Raw genomic sequence first — 16320 nt, forward strand, 5'->3', positions numbered from 1 at the left:
AGAATCATATGGAAATATTTTGTTTATCTGGAGATCATCCATTATTTGTTTTATTTCTGACTGTTAATTTAGAAAAAAATGGCTCTGCCCTGGAAAAAAATTTAACCCTCAAGTTTGAATTCCTAACTTTGGATCCTTAGGCTGGAGTTGCATGTTATAACACAAAGGCTAGGTTCTAAGGTCAGCACATAAGGTGAAAATTTAAATCCCTTAGGAAAGCTGAAGGCCAGTAGATGCTCAGTCCAACAGAATGTCAGCCCATTCTTCACCAGATGAAGTCATTGATGTATATTGAGAAGCCATAATTTTATTTTTTAAATTATGTCAGCTCCAACATCAGACTTACCCTTGGGAAGCGAGGTGCACACACTGAGAGAGACGTACAGGAACTGTCTGAGGAAAGCAGATTTATGCTTTCTGTCACACTCACTCCAAGGACTGGGTTCTCAGAGCAGAATCACCCAGACTAATCAGTCCATAGCTCCCTCTCTCTCTCTCATGGCCAAATATAGAACTGTGAACGCATATCTTTCTCTGTAATGCCACTTCATTTTATCTTGAGCCCAATGAAGGGAGATTTGAAAGGAGTAGAATACTTAGCACGTCTGGGGATATGAGGCTGTTACTCAATTAATAAAGGAGATACAGCACCCAGAACTCACTCCTGTAGCATCTCTGAATAGGACTGGCATCATCAGAAGAATACTAAAACTAAGACCTTTACTATTTAAATGAAATGTTTAAAGGCCTTGCCACTGTTTTCTTTGTCTGATTTAAGATGGATTCACCCTATCCCCCTTCACCAGAATTTCTATTTTTAAGAAAACTCACATTGGCTTTTTGGATGCTACAACTTCTATTGTAAAAAAAAAAGAAAAGAAAAAAATGGAATAGAAATTAACTTTTCTATTATGGCATCACAAATTATCACAGTATCCATTTGTTAATATCACCTCACTGCCCTATAGATCAGAAGTCCAGCCAGGGCTCCTCTGGGCCCTCTGTTCCGTTTCTCACAAGACTAAGTCCACGTGTTGGCTAGAACTGGGTTCTCGGCTGAGGCTAGATGTCCTCTGCCAGGTTGTTGGCAGCATTCAGTTCCTTTCAGTTGTAGAACTCATGGCAACTTGTCTCCAAGTTCAGGGCCAGCAGGGGAGCGTCTCCTGTTGGGTCTCACCTCTTTTAAGGTCTCACTGAATAATATCTTGGGTCACAAAGAGTCAGACGCAACTGAACTGAACTGGATAACATCAGGCCCACTCAGGATAATCTCTCTTTGATTCACTCGGATTCAATTCGCTTAGGAACCTTAATTACATCTGGACAAGTTCTTAGGAACCTTAATTAATAGCAAAAAAATCCCCTTTTGCCATATAGCATAATACGATCCATGGGAGTGACACCCTCTGGTATTCACCCGTCCTGCCCATAGTCGAGGGAGGGTGTTTTACAAGGCATGTCCACCAGAGGGGCAGAAATCTTGGGTGCCATCTTAGGATCCTGCCTACCATAGAGATAACATGACTGAGTACCTCCTGAAGTGCCAAACTGATGAATTCCCACCTCTGGAAACAGTATTATCCAAGCTCAGTGGTATCATCCAGGTTTTACTTACAGGGAAACTAAAGTCAGATTCTAACCTAGCTATGTCGGCCCCCAAAGCCCAGGGTCTTTCTCTTTACCACATTGTGTCTGATAAATCCTGTTAACTTTTCCCTCCCTTTCAATTGACCTGCTTCTCTCCAACCCCCCTGACTTGGCCATGGGCCTTCATCCACCCCTCCTGGGTGCTCCTGCAGCAGCCTTCTCACATCCACAGGACTCCCTGCCTCCAGTCCATTCTCCATGGTCATAAATTGCAATCTGACCTAGTGACTTCCTGCTTGAAATAATTGCCTCTTTCAGATAGAACCCTTACTCTTCAATACAGTTTACATGTCATCCATCTCTGAGCACTCCCTGCTTCTCTGGCGTCATCTCCTACCTCCTCTCTGATGAGTATCACCACGCTGAGAGCCTAGAACACTTGTACCACTCTTCACCTGGCTAATTCTACCCAGCTTTAGGGTCTAAGTTAAATGTCCTTTCCTCCAGAAAGGAGGACCTTCTTCAACTCCCTGATTAGTGAGGCGGTCCTGTTGTGTATTCCTGTAGCAGCCAGTACTTCCCCTATAATAATGTCACATTGTATTATGATGACACATTTATCTGTCTCCTCTGTTAGATTCTGTGTCTGGTTCTTGGCTGTATTCCCAATGTCTGGCATATAGTGGATGCTCAGTAAATATTAAGAAATGAATGACAGTACTTTGATGGGTTACTTTGTTTCCTTTGCAATCTCCTCCTTGTTAGTCTAGTCTCTGCTTTTCCTTCTTTGCCGCTGAAATACTTTTAATGGCACATGTCAGAAGAGCTATCCACTTCTCCTGTGTTTTATTCAGGATCAAATCATTAGTATAAGGTGAAGCTGAGAAAAGATGGTGGGCCTTCAAACTTTATGTTTCAAAAGTTTTCCATTTTATGCTGCTTGACTGCCTTAGAATAAGATCTGGGCTTCAAAAGCTCATCCTCTTTAACTACTCACTATACCCAGTACAGGTACTCAAAAAATGCAGGTTTATTTTCTACACAATTGAATAAAGTCCTTATGAGAGCTATGAGAGGAACTCCTTTCTTCAGGATGTGGATTGGGATCTAGTGTATTGAGTAAGAGTTGTGATTCATTCTATGAAAGTCATTTTAGTTTTATGTTATAGCTGTAGATAGCCTTGTGAAATAGAGGGCAGTAACCTTTCACAGTCTTACAACTTGTCTAAGGAAACATTGTTAAAACTCCTTACAAGTTTTATAATATGGCCAAATGTCAGTCCTAAGCTGTTTTTAAAAGACTGGTCTGAAATTTTTGAAGGTAAATTTACAACAAACATGCCATAATTTTTATAGCCAAAGAAGTGCTATCTCATTCAGAGCAGGTACTTTGGGAGATGTCTCAGGGTTGTTTCCATTCTTCAAAAATGGTTTCAGAATTCCTTTGGGAATTCAAGTCAGAGCTGTCACACAGCTTTTTTTATTGTCTTAAGTGTTGGCTATGACAAACCTAGACAGCGTATTAAAAAGCAGAGACATCACTTTGCCAACATAGGTCCATATAGTTCAAGCTATGGTTTTTCCAGTAGTCATGTATGGATGTGAGAGTTGGACCATAAAGGAGGCTGAGCTCTGAATAATTGATGCTTTCGAACCATGACGCTGGAGAAGACTCTTGAGAGTCCTTAGGACAGTAAGGAGATCAAACCAGTCCATCCTAAAGGAAATCAACCCTAAATAGTCATTGAAAGGATTAATGCTGAAGCTGAAGCTTCAGTGGTTTGGCCACTTGATGCAAAGAGCCGACTCATTGGAAAAGACCCTGATGCTGGGAAAGATTGAGGGCAGGAGGAGAAGGGGGTGACAGAGGATGAGATAGTTGAATGGCATCATCGACTCAATGGACTTTGAGCAAACTCCAGGAGATAATGAAGGACAAGGAAATCTGACATGCTGCAGTCCATAGGGTCACAAAGAGTTGGACACAACTGAGCGACTGAACAACAAAAGTGTTGCCTAGCCTTTGGTCTTTGAGGATAGCAGTTTTATGAAAACAGTATTAAGAATTAAGTCAGGTGAACCCAAAGTGCGCGATTAGACTTCGTTTTAAACAAGGTGCAGCTCTGAAGTCATGAGACAGGGATGGTGTTGTTTGTTGTTTTGTTTTGGTTGTAAAATATGACTCTTGAGGCAAACAAAAGTTTCCAGCAGCTTTTAAAGCACCAAACATTCATGTCATTATAATAACTTGCAGGACCAGAAAGGACTATCTTGGAAGGAGGTGGAGGACCAATCATCGTACTCTGATACTTACAAATGAGGTTGTAAGGAAAGCCAGACTGAAAACATCTCAGTATATTAGATAAAAGTTATAAAGGGATAATCGTTTATTCTGAAATAGTAACTTTTTCTGTAAGGAAGCAATGTATTTTTTCCCTTGGCCCATAGTGCATAGCCCTAAAGGTCAGGTGCTTGGGTTGTAGCCATTCTGGTGTTAAAACCGGCATAGCTGCAGGACCCAGACAAGTCACTATTTTTCTGAGTTTCCTTTTCTTCATCCTCAAAGTGAGGGGGTTGGACAGGTGCTATCTAATGTGCCTTTTCAGGTAGGAAAACTTTTTTCTTCCAAGTTTATGGTTAATTATAAAGTGGAATGCATAGTAATGTATAATACCTTCTGTTTTATATACACTTGGTTGATTTTAAAATCTTGTTTTTCAAAAATCCTGTGTTGCTTTTGGAATTGTCATAATTCAATGAAGCATAAACATACTTCAAGTAGTACAAAGCACTTGGTTGATGTGGAAAAGGTTCATCTTACGTTGAGTACCAAAGAATTGTCCTCGGTTATTTATTTACTTTTCACCTTGGACCACAAGAATGTGAATAATAAAATAACAATAAACTACAAGTGACAGTCAAAGCAGGATCAAGAAAATTTTAACATTAGAAATCAAAGCCAGGGACTTCCCTGGTGACCCAGTGGTGATCCAGTGGTGATCCATTGGATCCACATCCAATGCAGTGGGCGCAGGTTCGACCCCTGGTTGGAGAACGAGGATCCCATGTGCCGCAGAACCAAAAGAAAAAAGAAGAAATGAAAACCAGAAGCACAATATGAACGTAAATTTGGTTCTTGATTTTCTAGCCCCAAAGTAAAGGAAAGTTATGTGGTTCTTATTTTAAAGACAAAAAATAGCTACCCCAGGAGAGATAAAGATTTGCTTAGCACTCAATTCTAAAAGAATTAGGTAACATTTGTAGGACGAATGAAGAGCTTTACAAACAATTATCAAGTAGCTGCAACAACCTGAAAAATCTAAAAATCAGCATCTGGTTTTTACCTTCTAAAGGTAAAACTTATACTCATCTCTGAGTCATATGTAACATGGTTTAATAATTATCCTATTTAAGGAAAGCTGGTTGGCAACTTAGGACACTTGAGGAAAAAGTGCAGGTCACTTTTCTGTTTTGTTCTCATAGACACAAAGTTGTTCAACTTGGCTTCTGATTAAGTCTTACCGTGCTCTGTTTTTATGTGGTGCTAGCCAAAAAAGAAGAACATGTCGGCCTACCAAGTGTTCTGCAAGGAGTACCGTGTAACCATTGTGGCTGACCATCCAGGCATAGGTGAGCACATTTCTCATTTTTAGTGTTCTTACTTTCCATGTGTATCGAAGCAAGGCAGTTAATCCAATCAGCAGGCAAAGTTCTTCCCATGGTCTGAAAAGGACACAAATCTCATTTCTCTCCTCAACTGTACAGGTCTCTTTAGATTTTGTCTTAGTACGCCCCGTCCAAAAGCACAGTATATAAACATACAGTTGTTTCTTTCCAAGATTCTATAGTTGACTTTTTCCTTCAGCCGCCTCTTGGGTATGGAGTTGGAGTATAGGGTTGGAGTTGGGTATGGAGATGACATATTACATTGTTCATTATTTGTCTCTGTATCAGAAGTTGGTAAGGTGAGAACACTACACCTCAGCCCTTGGACAAGTCAGGTAACATCTACAAATCTCATCTGCCCGGTGTGTGGACTCGCTTCTCAACCCTCTCACCAGGGCTGCTGTGAGGCACACATGAAGCACCAGAAAAGACTCGGATGTGCTTTATAAAGTGTGAACTTGCTCTACAATGTGGGGAGCACAGTATCACACATCTGAAAGACTGCTTCTGAGCTGCTCTAGGGAAATTCTCCTTTGTTTCTGAGCTCTCAGAAATTTGGTAAAAACCTAACATTTCTTATCAAATTCTACATAACATTTTTTCTTTAACCTAAGTAGATAAGCCATGTTTCATGGGATCATATTAAAAGATACCAATACGATGCTTCAGGCATAAGTCCTTAAAGAGTAGATGTGTGAGATTTTGAGCCTGTCTCATAGCGACCCAAACAGCTTCTTCCTTCTATAAAAGACCCAAGGGAAGTTGTGGGGTTTGGTTTGGTTTTCTGAAAGAATCTTGTGCTATTTAAATCTGATCTTCAAAACCCTCTTCCTAGTTTTTGTTCTATTCGGCCTTCTGTTTTGTTTATGGTTAAACCTTTACTGTATTCAGTTTTCCTGGGTTTTTTTTACTCTTTTGTGCCAGATTTTGGGGAACTGAGTAAAAAACTGGCTGAGGTGTGGAAGCAGTTGCCAGAGAAGGACAAACTGGTAAGCAGACTTATCACAGGCACGTTTTCATTGCTCTGTCCTTCCAGTGTGTGATCCTCCTGTGTTGTTGTTGTTCAGCTGTTCAGTCGTGTCTGACTCTTGCTTCCCCATGGACTGTAGCCCACCAGGCTCTTCTGGCCATGGGATTTCCCAGGCAAGAATACTGGAGTGGGTTGCCGTAGCCTTCTCCAGGGGATCTTCCTGACCCCAGACTCAAACCCATGTCTCCAGCATTGGCAGGCAGATTCTTTTACCTCTGAGCCACTGGGGAAGCCCGAAATCCCAAACACTGAAAATAGGGAAAAAAAGAAAAATTATAGATTGGTGGAAAATGGCTTAGAGGGCAGTGAACAAGTTGGTGCCAGTTCACTCTAGGTGAGGATTTAGCTGCAGGGAGGCTGTCTTCTAACCTCATCTAATTTTTTTTCTCAGCAACCTTACATTTGAGCCAAAAGATGACCTACCTAGGGCAATGATACGTGTTAAAAGAGGATCTAAAGTCAGAGCCCCTGACTATAGCTAGTAGTTAGCTGTGGTCTGAGAACTGAGGAAAGAGGTCCATAGTCACAGCAAATAATAAAAACATGGGACAGTGTTTACTAGGAAGATAGGTTCTGGGTCATCACCTCCATCAACCATTACCAAATAATATACCGCCCTATCGAAACACTAATAAGACAATGATAAATAGTCATACCTGAATCACTCACAGTCACTTACAGTTAGATGATACAAAGGTGGTCTAGGAATTAGAATTTCCATTTTGCTTTATTTAAGATACTGCTCATCTAGGTGAGATGACATATATTTTTCACCCAGGTAGATTATCTTTAGTTTCTGAGTTTTGTGTAATTGTTATCCTACTGTTGGTGTTGCAAGCCGACAGGTTAGAAGAAATATTTAAACCAGATGGACATAAAGGTGAGCCAGAGGTTTCCTATGTGGTTTTACATTCCAGCCTTAGTTAGAGGGATCGCAGAGTGAATGCTGCCGTCTGAGCAGTAGCACTGAAGGACGTGCCTAGTCCTCGCCTGGGATGCTGCTGTCACCACTGCTGAAGCCTGTGCAGTGACCTTCCAGCTTAAAAAGAAACGCTAATCCTCTGTCTGCTCCCCTCCACTGTTCCTTTTCTTTTCTTCATTCTGTTCTTCCATGACTGCTTTCCCTTTCAGTTTTTTGCCCTTTGAAATTTATTTTTGCCCTGATCTGATTGCAGGTTTGGAAGCAAAAAGCTCAGTATCTACAACACAAACAGAACAAAGCAGAAGCTACAACTGTGAAAAGAAAAGCATCCAGCTCAGAAGGTTCCATGAAAGTGAAAGGTAATGACTACATCCTTCTCTTTTCATTCTATTCCCCACAGCTCTGTGAATTTTGCTTCTTTACTAAGAAATGGGGAGAGTGGCCTATATTAGAAGCAGATCTTGATATCCAGATACCAGATAATAAAGGTTGGCCCCAATATTTAGAAAATGTTAAGTCAGAAGTCAGCACACTTTTCTGTAAAGGACCAGAGAATACATATTTTAGGTCTGAGATCCATATGCATTCTCTGTCACGTATTTTTCTTTATTTCTTCTACAACAACCGTTTAAAAATCTAAAATCATTCTTAGCTCACAGGCCACACAAAGTAAGTTATTAGCCAGATCCAACCCATAGTCTACAGTTTTAGCATATGCCTGGTGGAGCTCATAGAAAGGGAAAACCGGGAAGAACAGTTTTGTGGTACAAGGCCCTGGGCAAGCTTTATCGCTCTGTTTCTTCTCTGTTCTCAGCTTCTTCTATGGGAGTACTGTCACCCCAGAAGAAATCCCCACCCACCGCCATGCTGTTACCTGCCTCGCCAGCCAAAGCTCCTGAGACAGAGCCCATTGATGTGGCTGCTCACCTCCAGCTGCTGGGAGAGTCCCTGAGCCTCATCGGACACCGCCTGCAGGAAACTGAGGTAAGGGCACCGTCAGTGGCAAGCTCCAGCTGCTGGTACAGTCTGGACCCGTGTGCTCATTCCACATCCACACAGTGAGCAACTGCTGTGTGCTGTTATACCAGGTGCTCAGGATACAGTGATAAGTAGGGGTGGCAGTGTTCACTGCAGCACTGTTTACAATAGCCAGGACATGGAAGCAACCTGGATGCCCACTGACAGGTGAATGGATAAAGGAGTTGTGGTACGTATATACAGTGAAACAGTACTCAGCCATAAAAAGGAACGAATTTGAGTCAGTTGTACTGAGATGATGAACCTAAAGCCTATTACACAGACTGAAGTACATCAGAAAAATAAACACCGTCTATAAATGCATATATATGGAATCTAGAAAAATGTTACTGATGAACCTGTTTGCAGGCAAGACTAGAGACACAGACATGGAGAGCAGACCTGTGAACAGAGCAGGGCAACGAGAGGGCGGGACAAATTGAGAAAGCAGAATTAAGATACATACCTTCAGTTCAGTTCAGTTGCTCAGTTGTGTCCAACTCTTTGCAACCCCATGAATCACAGCACGCCAGGCCTCCCTGTCCATCACCCTCACGTCCATCAAGTCAGTGATGCCATCCAGCCATCTCATCCTCTGTCGTCCCCTTCTCCTCCTGCCCCCAATCCCTGCCAGCATCAGAGTCTTTTCCAATGAGTCAACTCTTCACATGAGGTGGCCAAAGTACTGGAGTTTCAGCTTCAGCATCATTCCCTCCAAAGAAATCCCAGGGCTGATCTCCTTCAGAATGGACTGGTTGGATCTCCTTGCAGTCCAAGGGACTCTCAAGAGTCTTCTCCAACACCACAGTTCAAAAGCATCAATTCTTCGGCGCTCAGCCTTCTTCACAGTCCAACTCTCACATCCATACATGACCACTGGAAAAACCATAGCCTTGACTAGACAGACCTTTGTTGGCAAAGTAATGTCTCTGCTTTTCAATATGCTATCTAGGTTGGTCATAACTTTTTTACCAAGGAGTAAGCGTCTTTTAATTTCATGGCTGCAGTCACCATCTGTAGTGATTTTGGAGCCCAAAAAAATAAAGTCTGACATCGTTTCCACTGTTTCCCCATACCTTCCTGCTGCTGCTGCTAAGTCACTTCAGTCGTGTCCGACTCTGTGCGCCATAGACGGCAGCCCACCAGGCTCCCCTGTCCCTGGGATTCTCCAAGCAAGAACACTGGAGTGGGGTGCCATTGCCTTCTCCCCATACCTTACCGTACATAAAATAGATAGCTAGTGGGAAGCTGCTGTGTAACACAGGGAGCTCAGCCTGGTGCTCCGTAACAACCTAGAGGAGTGGGATGAGGTAGGTGGTGGAGGAGAGGTTCAAGAGGGAGGGGAGATGTGTATACCTGTGGCTGATTCACACTGTTGTATAGAAGAAGCCATCACAACATTGTAAAGCCATTATCCTCCAATTAAAAGTAAATAAAATTTTTTAAAGAAATGGGATGGTGATAGAAATACCTAGAGCCAGACACTGGAATTTGAAGTCAAGTGGGCCTTAGAAAGCATCACTACGATCAAAGCTAGTGGAGGTGATGGAATTCCAGTTGAGCTATTTCAAATCCTGAAAGATGATGCTGTGAAAGTGCTGCACTCAATATGCCAGCAAATTTGGAAAACTCAGCAGTGGCCGCAGGACTGGAAAAGGTCAGTTTTCATTCCAATCCCAAAGAAAGGCAATGCCAAAGAATGCACAAACTACCGCATAGTTGCACTCATCTCACATGCTAGTAAAGTAATGCTCAAAATTCTCCAAGCCAGGCTTCAGCAATACATGAACCGTGAACTTCCTGATGTTCAAGCTTGTTTTAGAAAAGGCAGAGGAACCAGAGATCAAATTGCCAACATCCGCTGGATCATAGAAAAAGCAAGAGAGTTCCAGAAAAACGTCTATTTCTGCTTTCTTGACTATGCCAAAGCCTTTGACTGTGTGGATCAGAATAAACTGTGGAAAATTCTGAAAGAGATGGGAATACCAGACCACCTGACCTGCCTCTTGAGAAATCTGTATGCAGGTCAGGAAGCAACAGTTAGAACTGGACATGGAACAACAGATTGGTTTCAAATAGGAAAAGGAGTACATCAAGCCTGTATGTTATCACCCTGCTTATTTAACTTATATGCAGAGTACATCATGAGAAACGCTGGACTGGAAGAAACACAAGCTGGAATCATGATTGCGGGGAGAAATATCAATAACCTTAGATATGCAGATGACACCACCCTTATGGCAGAAAGTGAAGAGGAACTAAAAAGCCTCTTGATGAAAGAAGAGAGTGAAAAAGTTGGCTTAAAGCTCAACATTCAGAAAATGAAGATCATGGCATTCAGTCCCATCACTTCATGGGAAATAGATGGGGAAACAGTGGAAACAGTGTCAGACTTTATTTTTCTGGGCTCCAAAATCACTGCAGATGGTGACTGCAGCCATGAAATTAAAAGACGCTTACTCCTTGGAAGGAAAGTTATGACCAACCTAGATAGCATATTCAAAAGCAGAGACATTACTTTGCCAACAAAGGTCCGTCTAGTCAAGGCTATGGTTTTTCCAGTGGTCATGTGTGGATGTGAGAGTTGGACTGTGAAGAAGGCTGAGCGCCGAAGAATTGATGCTTTTGAACTGTGGTGTTGGAGAAGACTCTTGAGAGTCCCTTGGACTGCAAGGAGATCCAACCAGTCCATTCTGAAGGAGATCAGCCCTGGGATTTCTTTGGAGGGAATGATGCTGAAGCTGAAACTCCAGTACTTTGGCCACCTCATGTGAAGAGTTGACTCATTGGAAAAGACTCTGATGCTGGGAGGGATTGAGGGCAGGAGGAGAAGGGGACGACAGAGGATGAGATGGCTGGATGGCATCACTGACTCGATAGACGTGAGTCTGAGTGAACTCGGAGTTGGTGATGGACAGGGAGGCCTGGCGTGCTGCGATTCATGGTGTCACAAAGAGTCGGACACGACTGAGCGACTGAACTGAACTGAAAGATTTGGAAGCTGGCTCTCAAAGCTTACACTGATACTTTTCTATTGAAACAATGACACAAAAGAAAATTACCCTGACACTTCCTCTCCCTCCCCTCTTTATAGAGAAATAATTGACATATAACCCTACAACTCACTTTTATTTTTGAAAAATGAGTCCAAATCCCATGGAAACTTTCATCATTTTTACTTCCAAGAGAGTTTGGATTTTTCTGTGCATTTCCAGCAAGGATTTGAATAGACAGGTTAGATTATCCAGGGGAGTCAGAGTTCCTCTACAGCTTTGAAAATAGGTAGCAAACGGGGAGATTGAGGTGTCCAAGCTCTTCATTACTCTGCACTTGAATTATACAGTGTTGTATACCCTAAGGAGATCTTTGTCCTTTTAAGCTTCAGTTTCAAAATCACTTAACCTGCAAAACTGTCATGTCCCATTTCTGTTAGCATATTCCACTTCTAACCATACTGCCCCCTGGCTCACTCAGTGGTGTAGGATTTCAGGTTTCTGCTGGGTCCTAGTAGGACATTGCAGCAAAGAAATCAGTCTCCGTTCCTAAAGCCATTTTTAAGCTGAGAAGTCAGCGTAAAAATATAAAACTACCCACTTGGCTTTTATGTGAAAGTTGAATTATTATTCAACAAATAAAACGCCAGAGGCCATGAGAAATGAAGCTTTGTCTAAGTTCTTTGGCTAATTTCTCAAAATTTAGTAAGTGTCACAAACAGACACTTCCTGGTAGGCTAGGATATTTGAATGGATATAGATATTTCTAGAAGAAAATATTCTGGAATCCTTATTTTTCATATTTAGATATTCTTATGTTTCCTAAAAAGTTACAGTGACTGTAGCCATGAAATTAAATGTTACTTGCTCCTTGGAAGAAAAGCAATGTCAAACCTAGACAGTGTATTAAAAAGCAGAGACATTACTTTGCCAACAGAGGTCTGTATAGTCAGTACTATGGTTTTTCCAGTAGTCATATATGGTTGTGAGAGCTGGACAATAAAAAAGGCTGAGCACTGAAAAATTGATGCCCTCAAACTGTGGTGCTAGAGAAGACTCTTGAGAGTCCCTTGGACTGCAAGGAGATCAAACCAGTGAATCCTAACGGAAATCAATCCTGAATAGTCGTTGGAAGGACTGATGCTGAAGCCGAAGCTCCAGTTCTTTGACCACCGGATGCGAAGAGCCCGACTCACTGGAAAAGACCCCGATGCTGGGAAAGATTGAAGGCAGGAGAAGGGGATGACAGAGGAAGAGATGGTTGGATGGCATCACCAACTCAATGGACGTGAGTTTCAGCAAACTCCGGGAGATGATAAAGGACAGGGAAGCCTGGCATCCTGCAGTCCTTGGGGTTGCAAAGAGTTGGACACGACTGAGCGACTAAACAGCAATAAAATTCACCTCCCATGTTACAGATTTTCCCTGCCATTTCCTTTTAGTTTAGCAAATACTTGTTGAATACTTAGGCATAATTCCAAAAACTGGGAGGAGGAGAATTCCTAATAGCTTCCTGATGATTTCATATCATCAAGAAACTTGCAGTGTAACTGGAAAGATAAAATAGATACAAAATGAGCAAATAAAACAAGCTAGCTTCTGTGAGCAGTTGCCATGGGAGGGTTACATGTCCATATTGACTGGAAAAGGGAAAAGAACGTTGCAGACCCTCTATTCCACTTTTTTTAAAAACATAAGAAACAGTCTTATTGAGATATAACTGTCATGGCTCAGACTATGAAAAATCTGCCTTCAGTGCAGGAGACCCAGGTTCAATCCCTGGGTTGGGAAGATCCCTGGAGAAGGGAATGGCAACCCACTCCAGTATTCTTGCCTGGAGAATTCCATGGACAGAGGAGCCTGGCAAGCTACAGTCCATGGGGTCACAAAGAGTTGAACATAACTGAGTGACTAACACAGCAACAACCATAAAGTTTACCCTTTTAAAATGTAGAATTCAGTGGCTTAGTATATGCACAGATTTCTGGCTCCATTACTACTGTCTAATACCAGATCATTTTCACTATCCCCAAGAGAGACCCCACATGTATCTGCAGTGGACTTCCCTGGTGACTCAACGGTAAAGAAGCTACCTGCCATTGTTGGAGACGAGGGTTCAGTCCCTGGGTCAGGAAGATCCCCTGGAGAAAGGAGTGGCCACCCACTCCAGTATTCTTGCCTGGGAAATTGCATGGACAAAGGAGGTTGGCAGGCTACAGTCCATGAGGTTGCAAAGAATTGGACACAATTTAGTGACTAAACAACAACAGTGTGTCAGCAGTAAGCAGTAATTCCCCTTCTAATCCACTTCTCCGCAGACTTTAATCATTTGCATATATCTTCACAAGTTTGCAATTTCCTCAGACCACTTATACTGTTATCTACTTTGTATTTTTATTTAAATACATTTATCCATGCTTTCACAGTGATATCCTGGATATCACAAGTGTGGTATTCTAATCTTTTTTCTAATGTACATTGGAAAAATGGATGTGCATTATCAACCGATTAATGTTCACCTGTATGCCACCTGAATTAGTAAACTACTACACTTTAAGGAGCATTGATTTATATATAGTTGCTCGTTTAAAATTGAATACCTGAAGCCTAATAAAATTGTGACCGTTATCATAAGTCTACACAACTCACTGTGAACAGGCTCAGCTCGCCCCACTGTGCAGCCTGCTGTCATTCTACAGCTCTGCCACCTGAAGCAGTTAGAGCAGTAGTCGAGAGCAGAGTGAGGGGGTCAGGAGAGGCTCTGAAAGGGAGGTGGGGTTCCATCAGGACCCAGAAGGACAGGCAGGACTTGCATCATGGAGATAGCATCCTAAACCAAGACCACAGTGCACATGTGCTTCTCAGCCCTGGCGTCTTCTGCCAAGATAGGTCAGAAGAGACCCAGTGGGGCTCTCAACCCCCATTCCTACCTTCACCAGATCTTTTAACTGTTTTATGTAGTAGGGTTCCACTTGAGGTTTTATTTTCAAAGGGTTTTATTGCTTAAATGATGAAAAACTAGAACATCCAGCGCCCAAGGTGGGGGAAGGTGAACTATGAAGGGCCCAGCACAAGTTGCGGAAGGAAATGACAGCTCAGCTTTGGGGATGTTTTGAGTAGAAGGAATGATCACAGCTCTCATCTGATTTTCTTTGAGAATATCTTCTACTTTAGATTGAGAGTGAAGACACCAGAATTAGGGAAAAGTTATAACAATAGTCTAGACATGACAAAGATTTGAATTTAATTCAAATATTTATTGGGGGATATTACACTATACAGAACCCCAGTAGTTACTGGGAGGATATAAAAAAGAATAGGACTTGGTTTCTGCCCTCAGGATGCTTATTGGGAGAGTCAGACAAAAAATATTACCTATAATTAACTGTAAAAGTATGGAGTAATACTATTAATTGCTATCTTTCATTGAACTCTCACTCAGGCAGCTTTGTGAGTGCTATACATGGAGTCTCTCGTTTAATTCACATTGCATGTTTTGTAAAACAGAATTTGTGTTCCCTTATTTTACAGAAGGAAGAATAGACTTTCAGATTAAGGAACTCTGTCTGAAATTTAGCCCCTAAGTGCTGAAATGGAGCCTTGAGTTTGGTGGCATGACCTCAGGGCCCATTCTTATAACCCTTTGCTTTATTTTCTGACTTGGAAGTAGGGGGATACATTAGACGAGGAGAATGAAGGGAAAGAAAAGTCAGTGGTGGCATGGCCTTGAGACTGGGCAGGTGTGTGAGTGATAATGACTTTAGCAGAGGAAGGAATGCTAGGAGGAACGGTAGGTTATTTCTCTTTACAGTGTGTTGAGATTGAAAAATACCCAAAACGGAAGATCTAGCAGGAAGCCTGAAATGCAGTTTTGGAGATGAAGATGTTGGTAATACTAGTAAGCAGTATGGATACTTTCTGAGCAGTTACCAGGTAGCAAGAACCACCCCCAAGTACTTTACATCTGTTATCTCACTTAATCCCCTCCTTGCTGCAGATGCTGTTAGTACTGTCTGTTACAGGCACAGCATAGAAAGTAACTTGCCCCTTTCAGTGAGTGGGATAGCCAGGTTCTGAACCCAGCTGTCTGAAGCCCAGAGCTCCTTCTCTGATGGACTCTGCTACACTGCCTTCTAGGTCCCATATCCTCACAGTACTCCTAGTTGAACCAGATTACACAAGAGCTCGGCAGCAGTATTTGCAGCAAGCAATCTTATTTCTTATCTCTTTGAATCCCAGAGATAACAAACGATATGAATTCTAGAAGAGGTTAAATTTTAAAAAGAACAGAAAAGTGGTATCCTCACCTGTCAAAAAGCTACATATGTGGAGAATTTGTGTGTGTGTGTGCTTATATTAATCATTAGTATGTAGAATTCTCATGGTTATCACATTTGAGCTATATTTGTGGAGTTCATGAGAAAAATAACTTTTGCATTCATGACCTCTACAAATCTTGCCAGCAGTTCTCCACAATAGGTGGGGCCTTTTTAAATATTTTTAAGTGTAGGGTTGTCCCCCCTCCCAGCCCCCACTCTTCCTAAGTGACCAACCCAAGGTCTCACAGAGGATACAACGGTTTAGAAATATAGACAGGAAACCTGGAATGTATTGAGTTACCAAAGCAGAAAGCTTCCATTTCTGCCGCAAGTTTCCTGGAACTGCCCCAGACTCAGAGAGCCATGCGAGGAAGTACCCAGGGCCTGGAGGGAGCCTCACGAGTGTGATGCAGGCCGCAACCTCCCCCTTTCATGCTCTTCTTTCAGGGCATGGTGGCTGTGTCCGGCAGTCTGTCCGTGCTTCTGGACTCCATAATCTGTGCGCTTGGCCCCTTGGCGTGTCTGACCACACAACTACCTGAGTTGAACGGCTGTCCCAAACAGGTCTTGGTAAGTTTCCTTGTTTCCTGGGATTTAGGAGGGGCCAGACCCTTGGGAGCCCTGTCAGGCACAACCTCTTAAAGCTCCCTGGATACCGCACTGCTGTCAGCCGGCGGAACGTGACACTGACTGCTGAATGTGTGCTGGACCCTCAGTGAAATCGCAGACACGCCATTTCCTAAGATTTCTCTCCTTTGGAGAGAAGCAGCGTAGCCCCTAAGGCAC

At 42.5% G+C, this 16320-nt stretch overlaps 1 protein-coding gene across 17 annotated transcripts in view; it reads left to right on the top strand.

The window, feature by feature from the left end:
* Positions 1–16320, top strand: part of HMGXB4 (HMG-box containing 4) — a 35782-nt gene that overhangs the window by 17077 nt on the left and 2385 nt on the right. For 16 of the 17 annotated variants that reach the window (XR_015164073.1, XR_015164069.1, XR_015164072.1 and 13 more), the window contains 5 exons: positions 5136–5217; positions 6178–6242; positions 7459–7564; positions 8020–8189; positions 15982–16104. Coding sequence is in view for 9 of the 17 variants with exons in the window: in XM_086401216.1 (XP_086257342.1) it covers positions 5136–5217; positions 6178–6242; positions 7459–7564; positions 8020–8189; positions 15982–16104 (546 nt within the window). In the remaining 8 variants the exon portion in view is untranslated. The remainder of the gene's footprint in view (positions 1–5135; positions 5218–6177; positions 6243–7458; positions 7565–8019; positions 8190–15981; positions 16105–16320) is intronic. The other variant, XM_086401211.1, reaches the window with a different exon arrangement.

The sequence above is a fragment of the Bos grunniens genome, chromosome 5, assembly GCF_055505025.1.
Source record: "Bos grunniens cultivar Pamir isolate PY7600 chromosome 5, Bosgru_T2T1.0, whole genome shotgun sequence".
Lineage (NCBI taxonomy): Eukaryota > Metazoa > Chordata > Mammalia > Artiodactyla > Bovidae > Bos > Bos grunniens.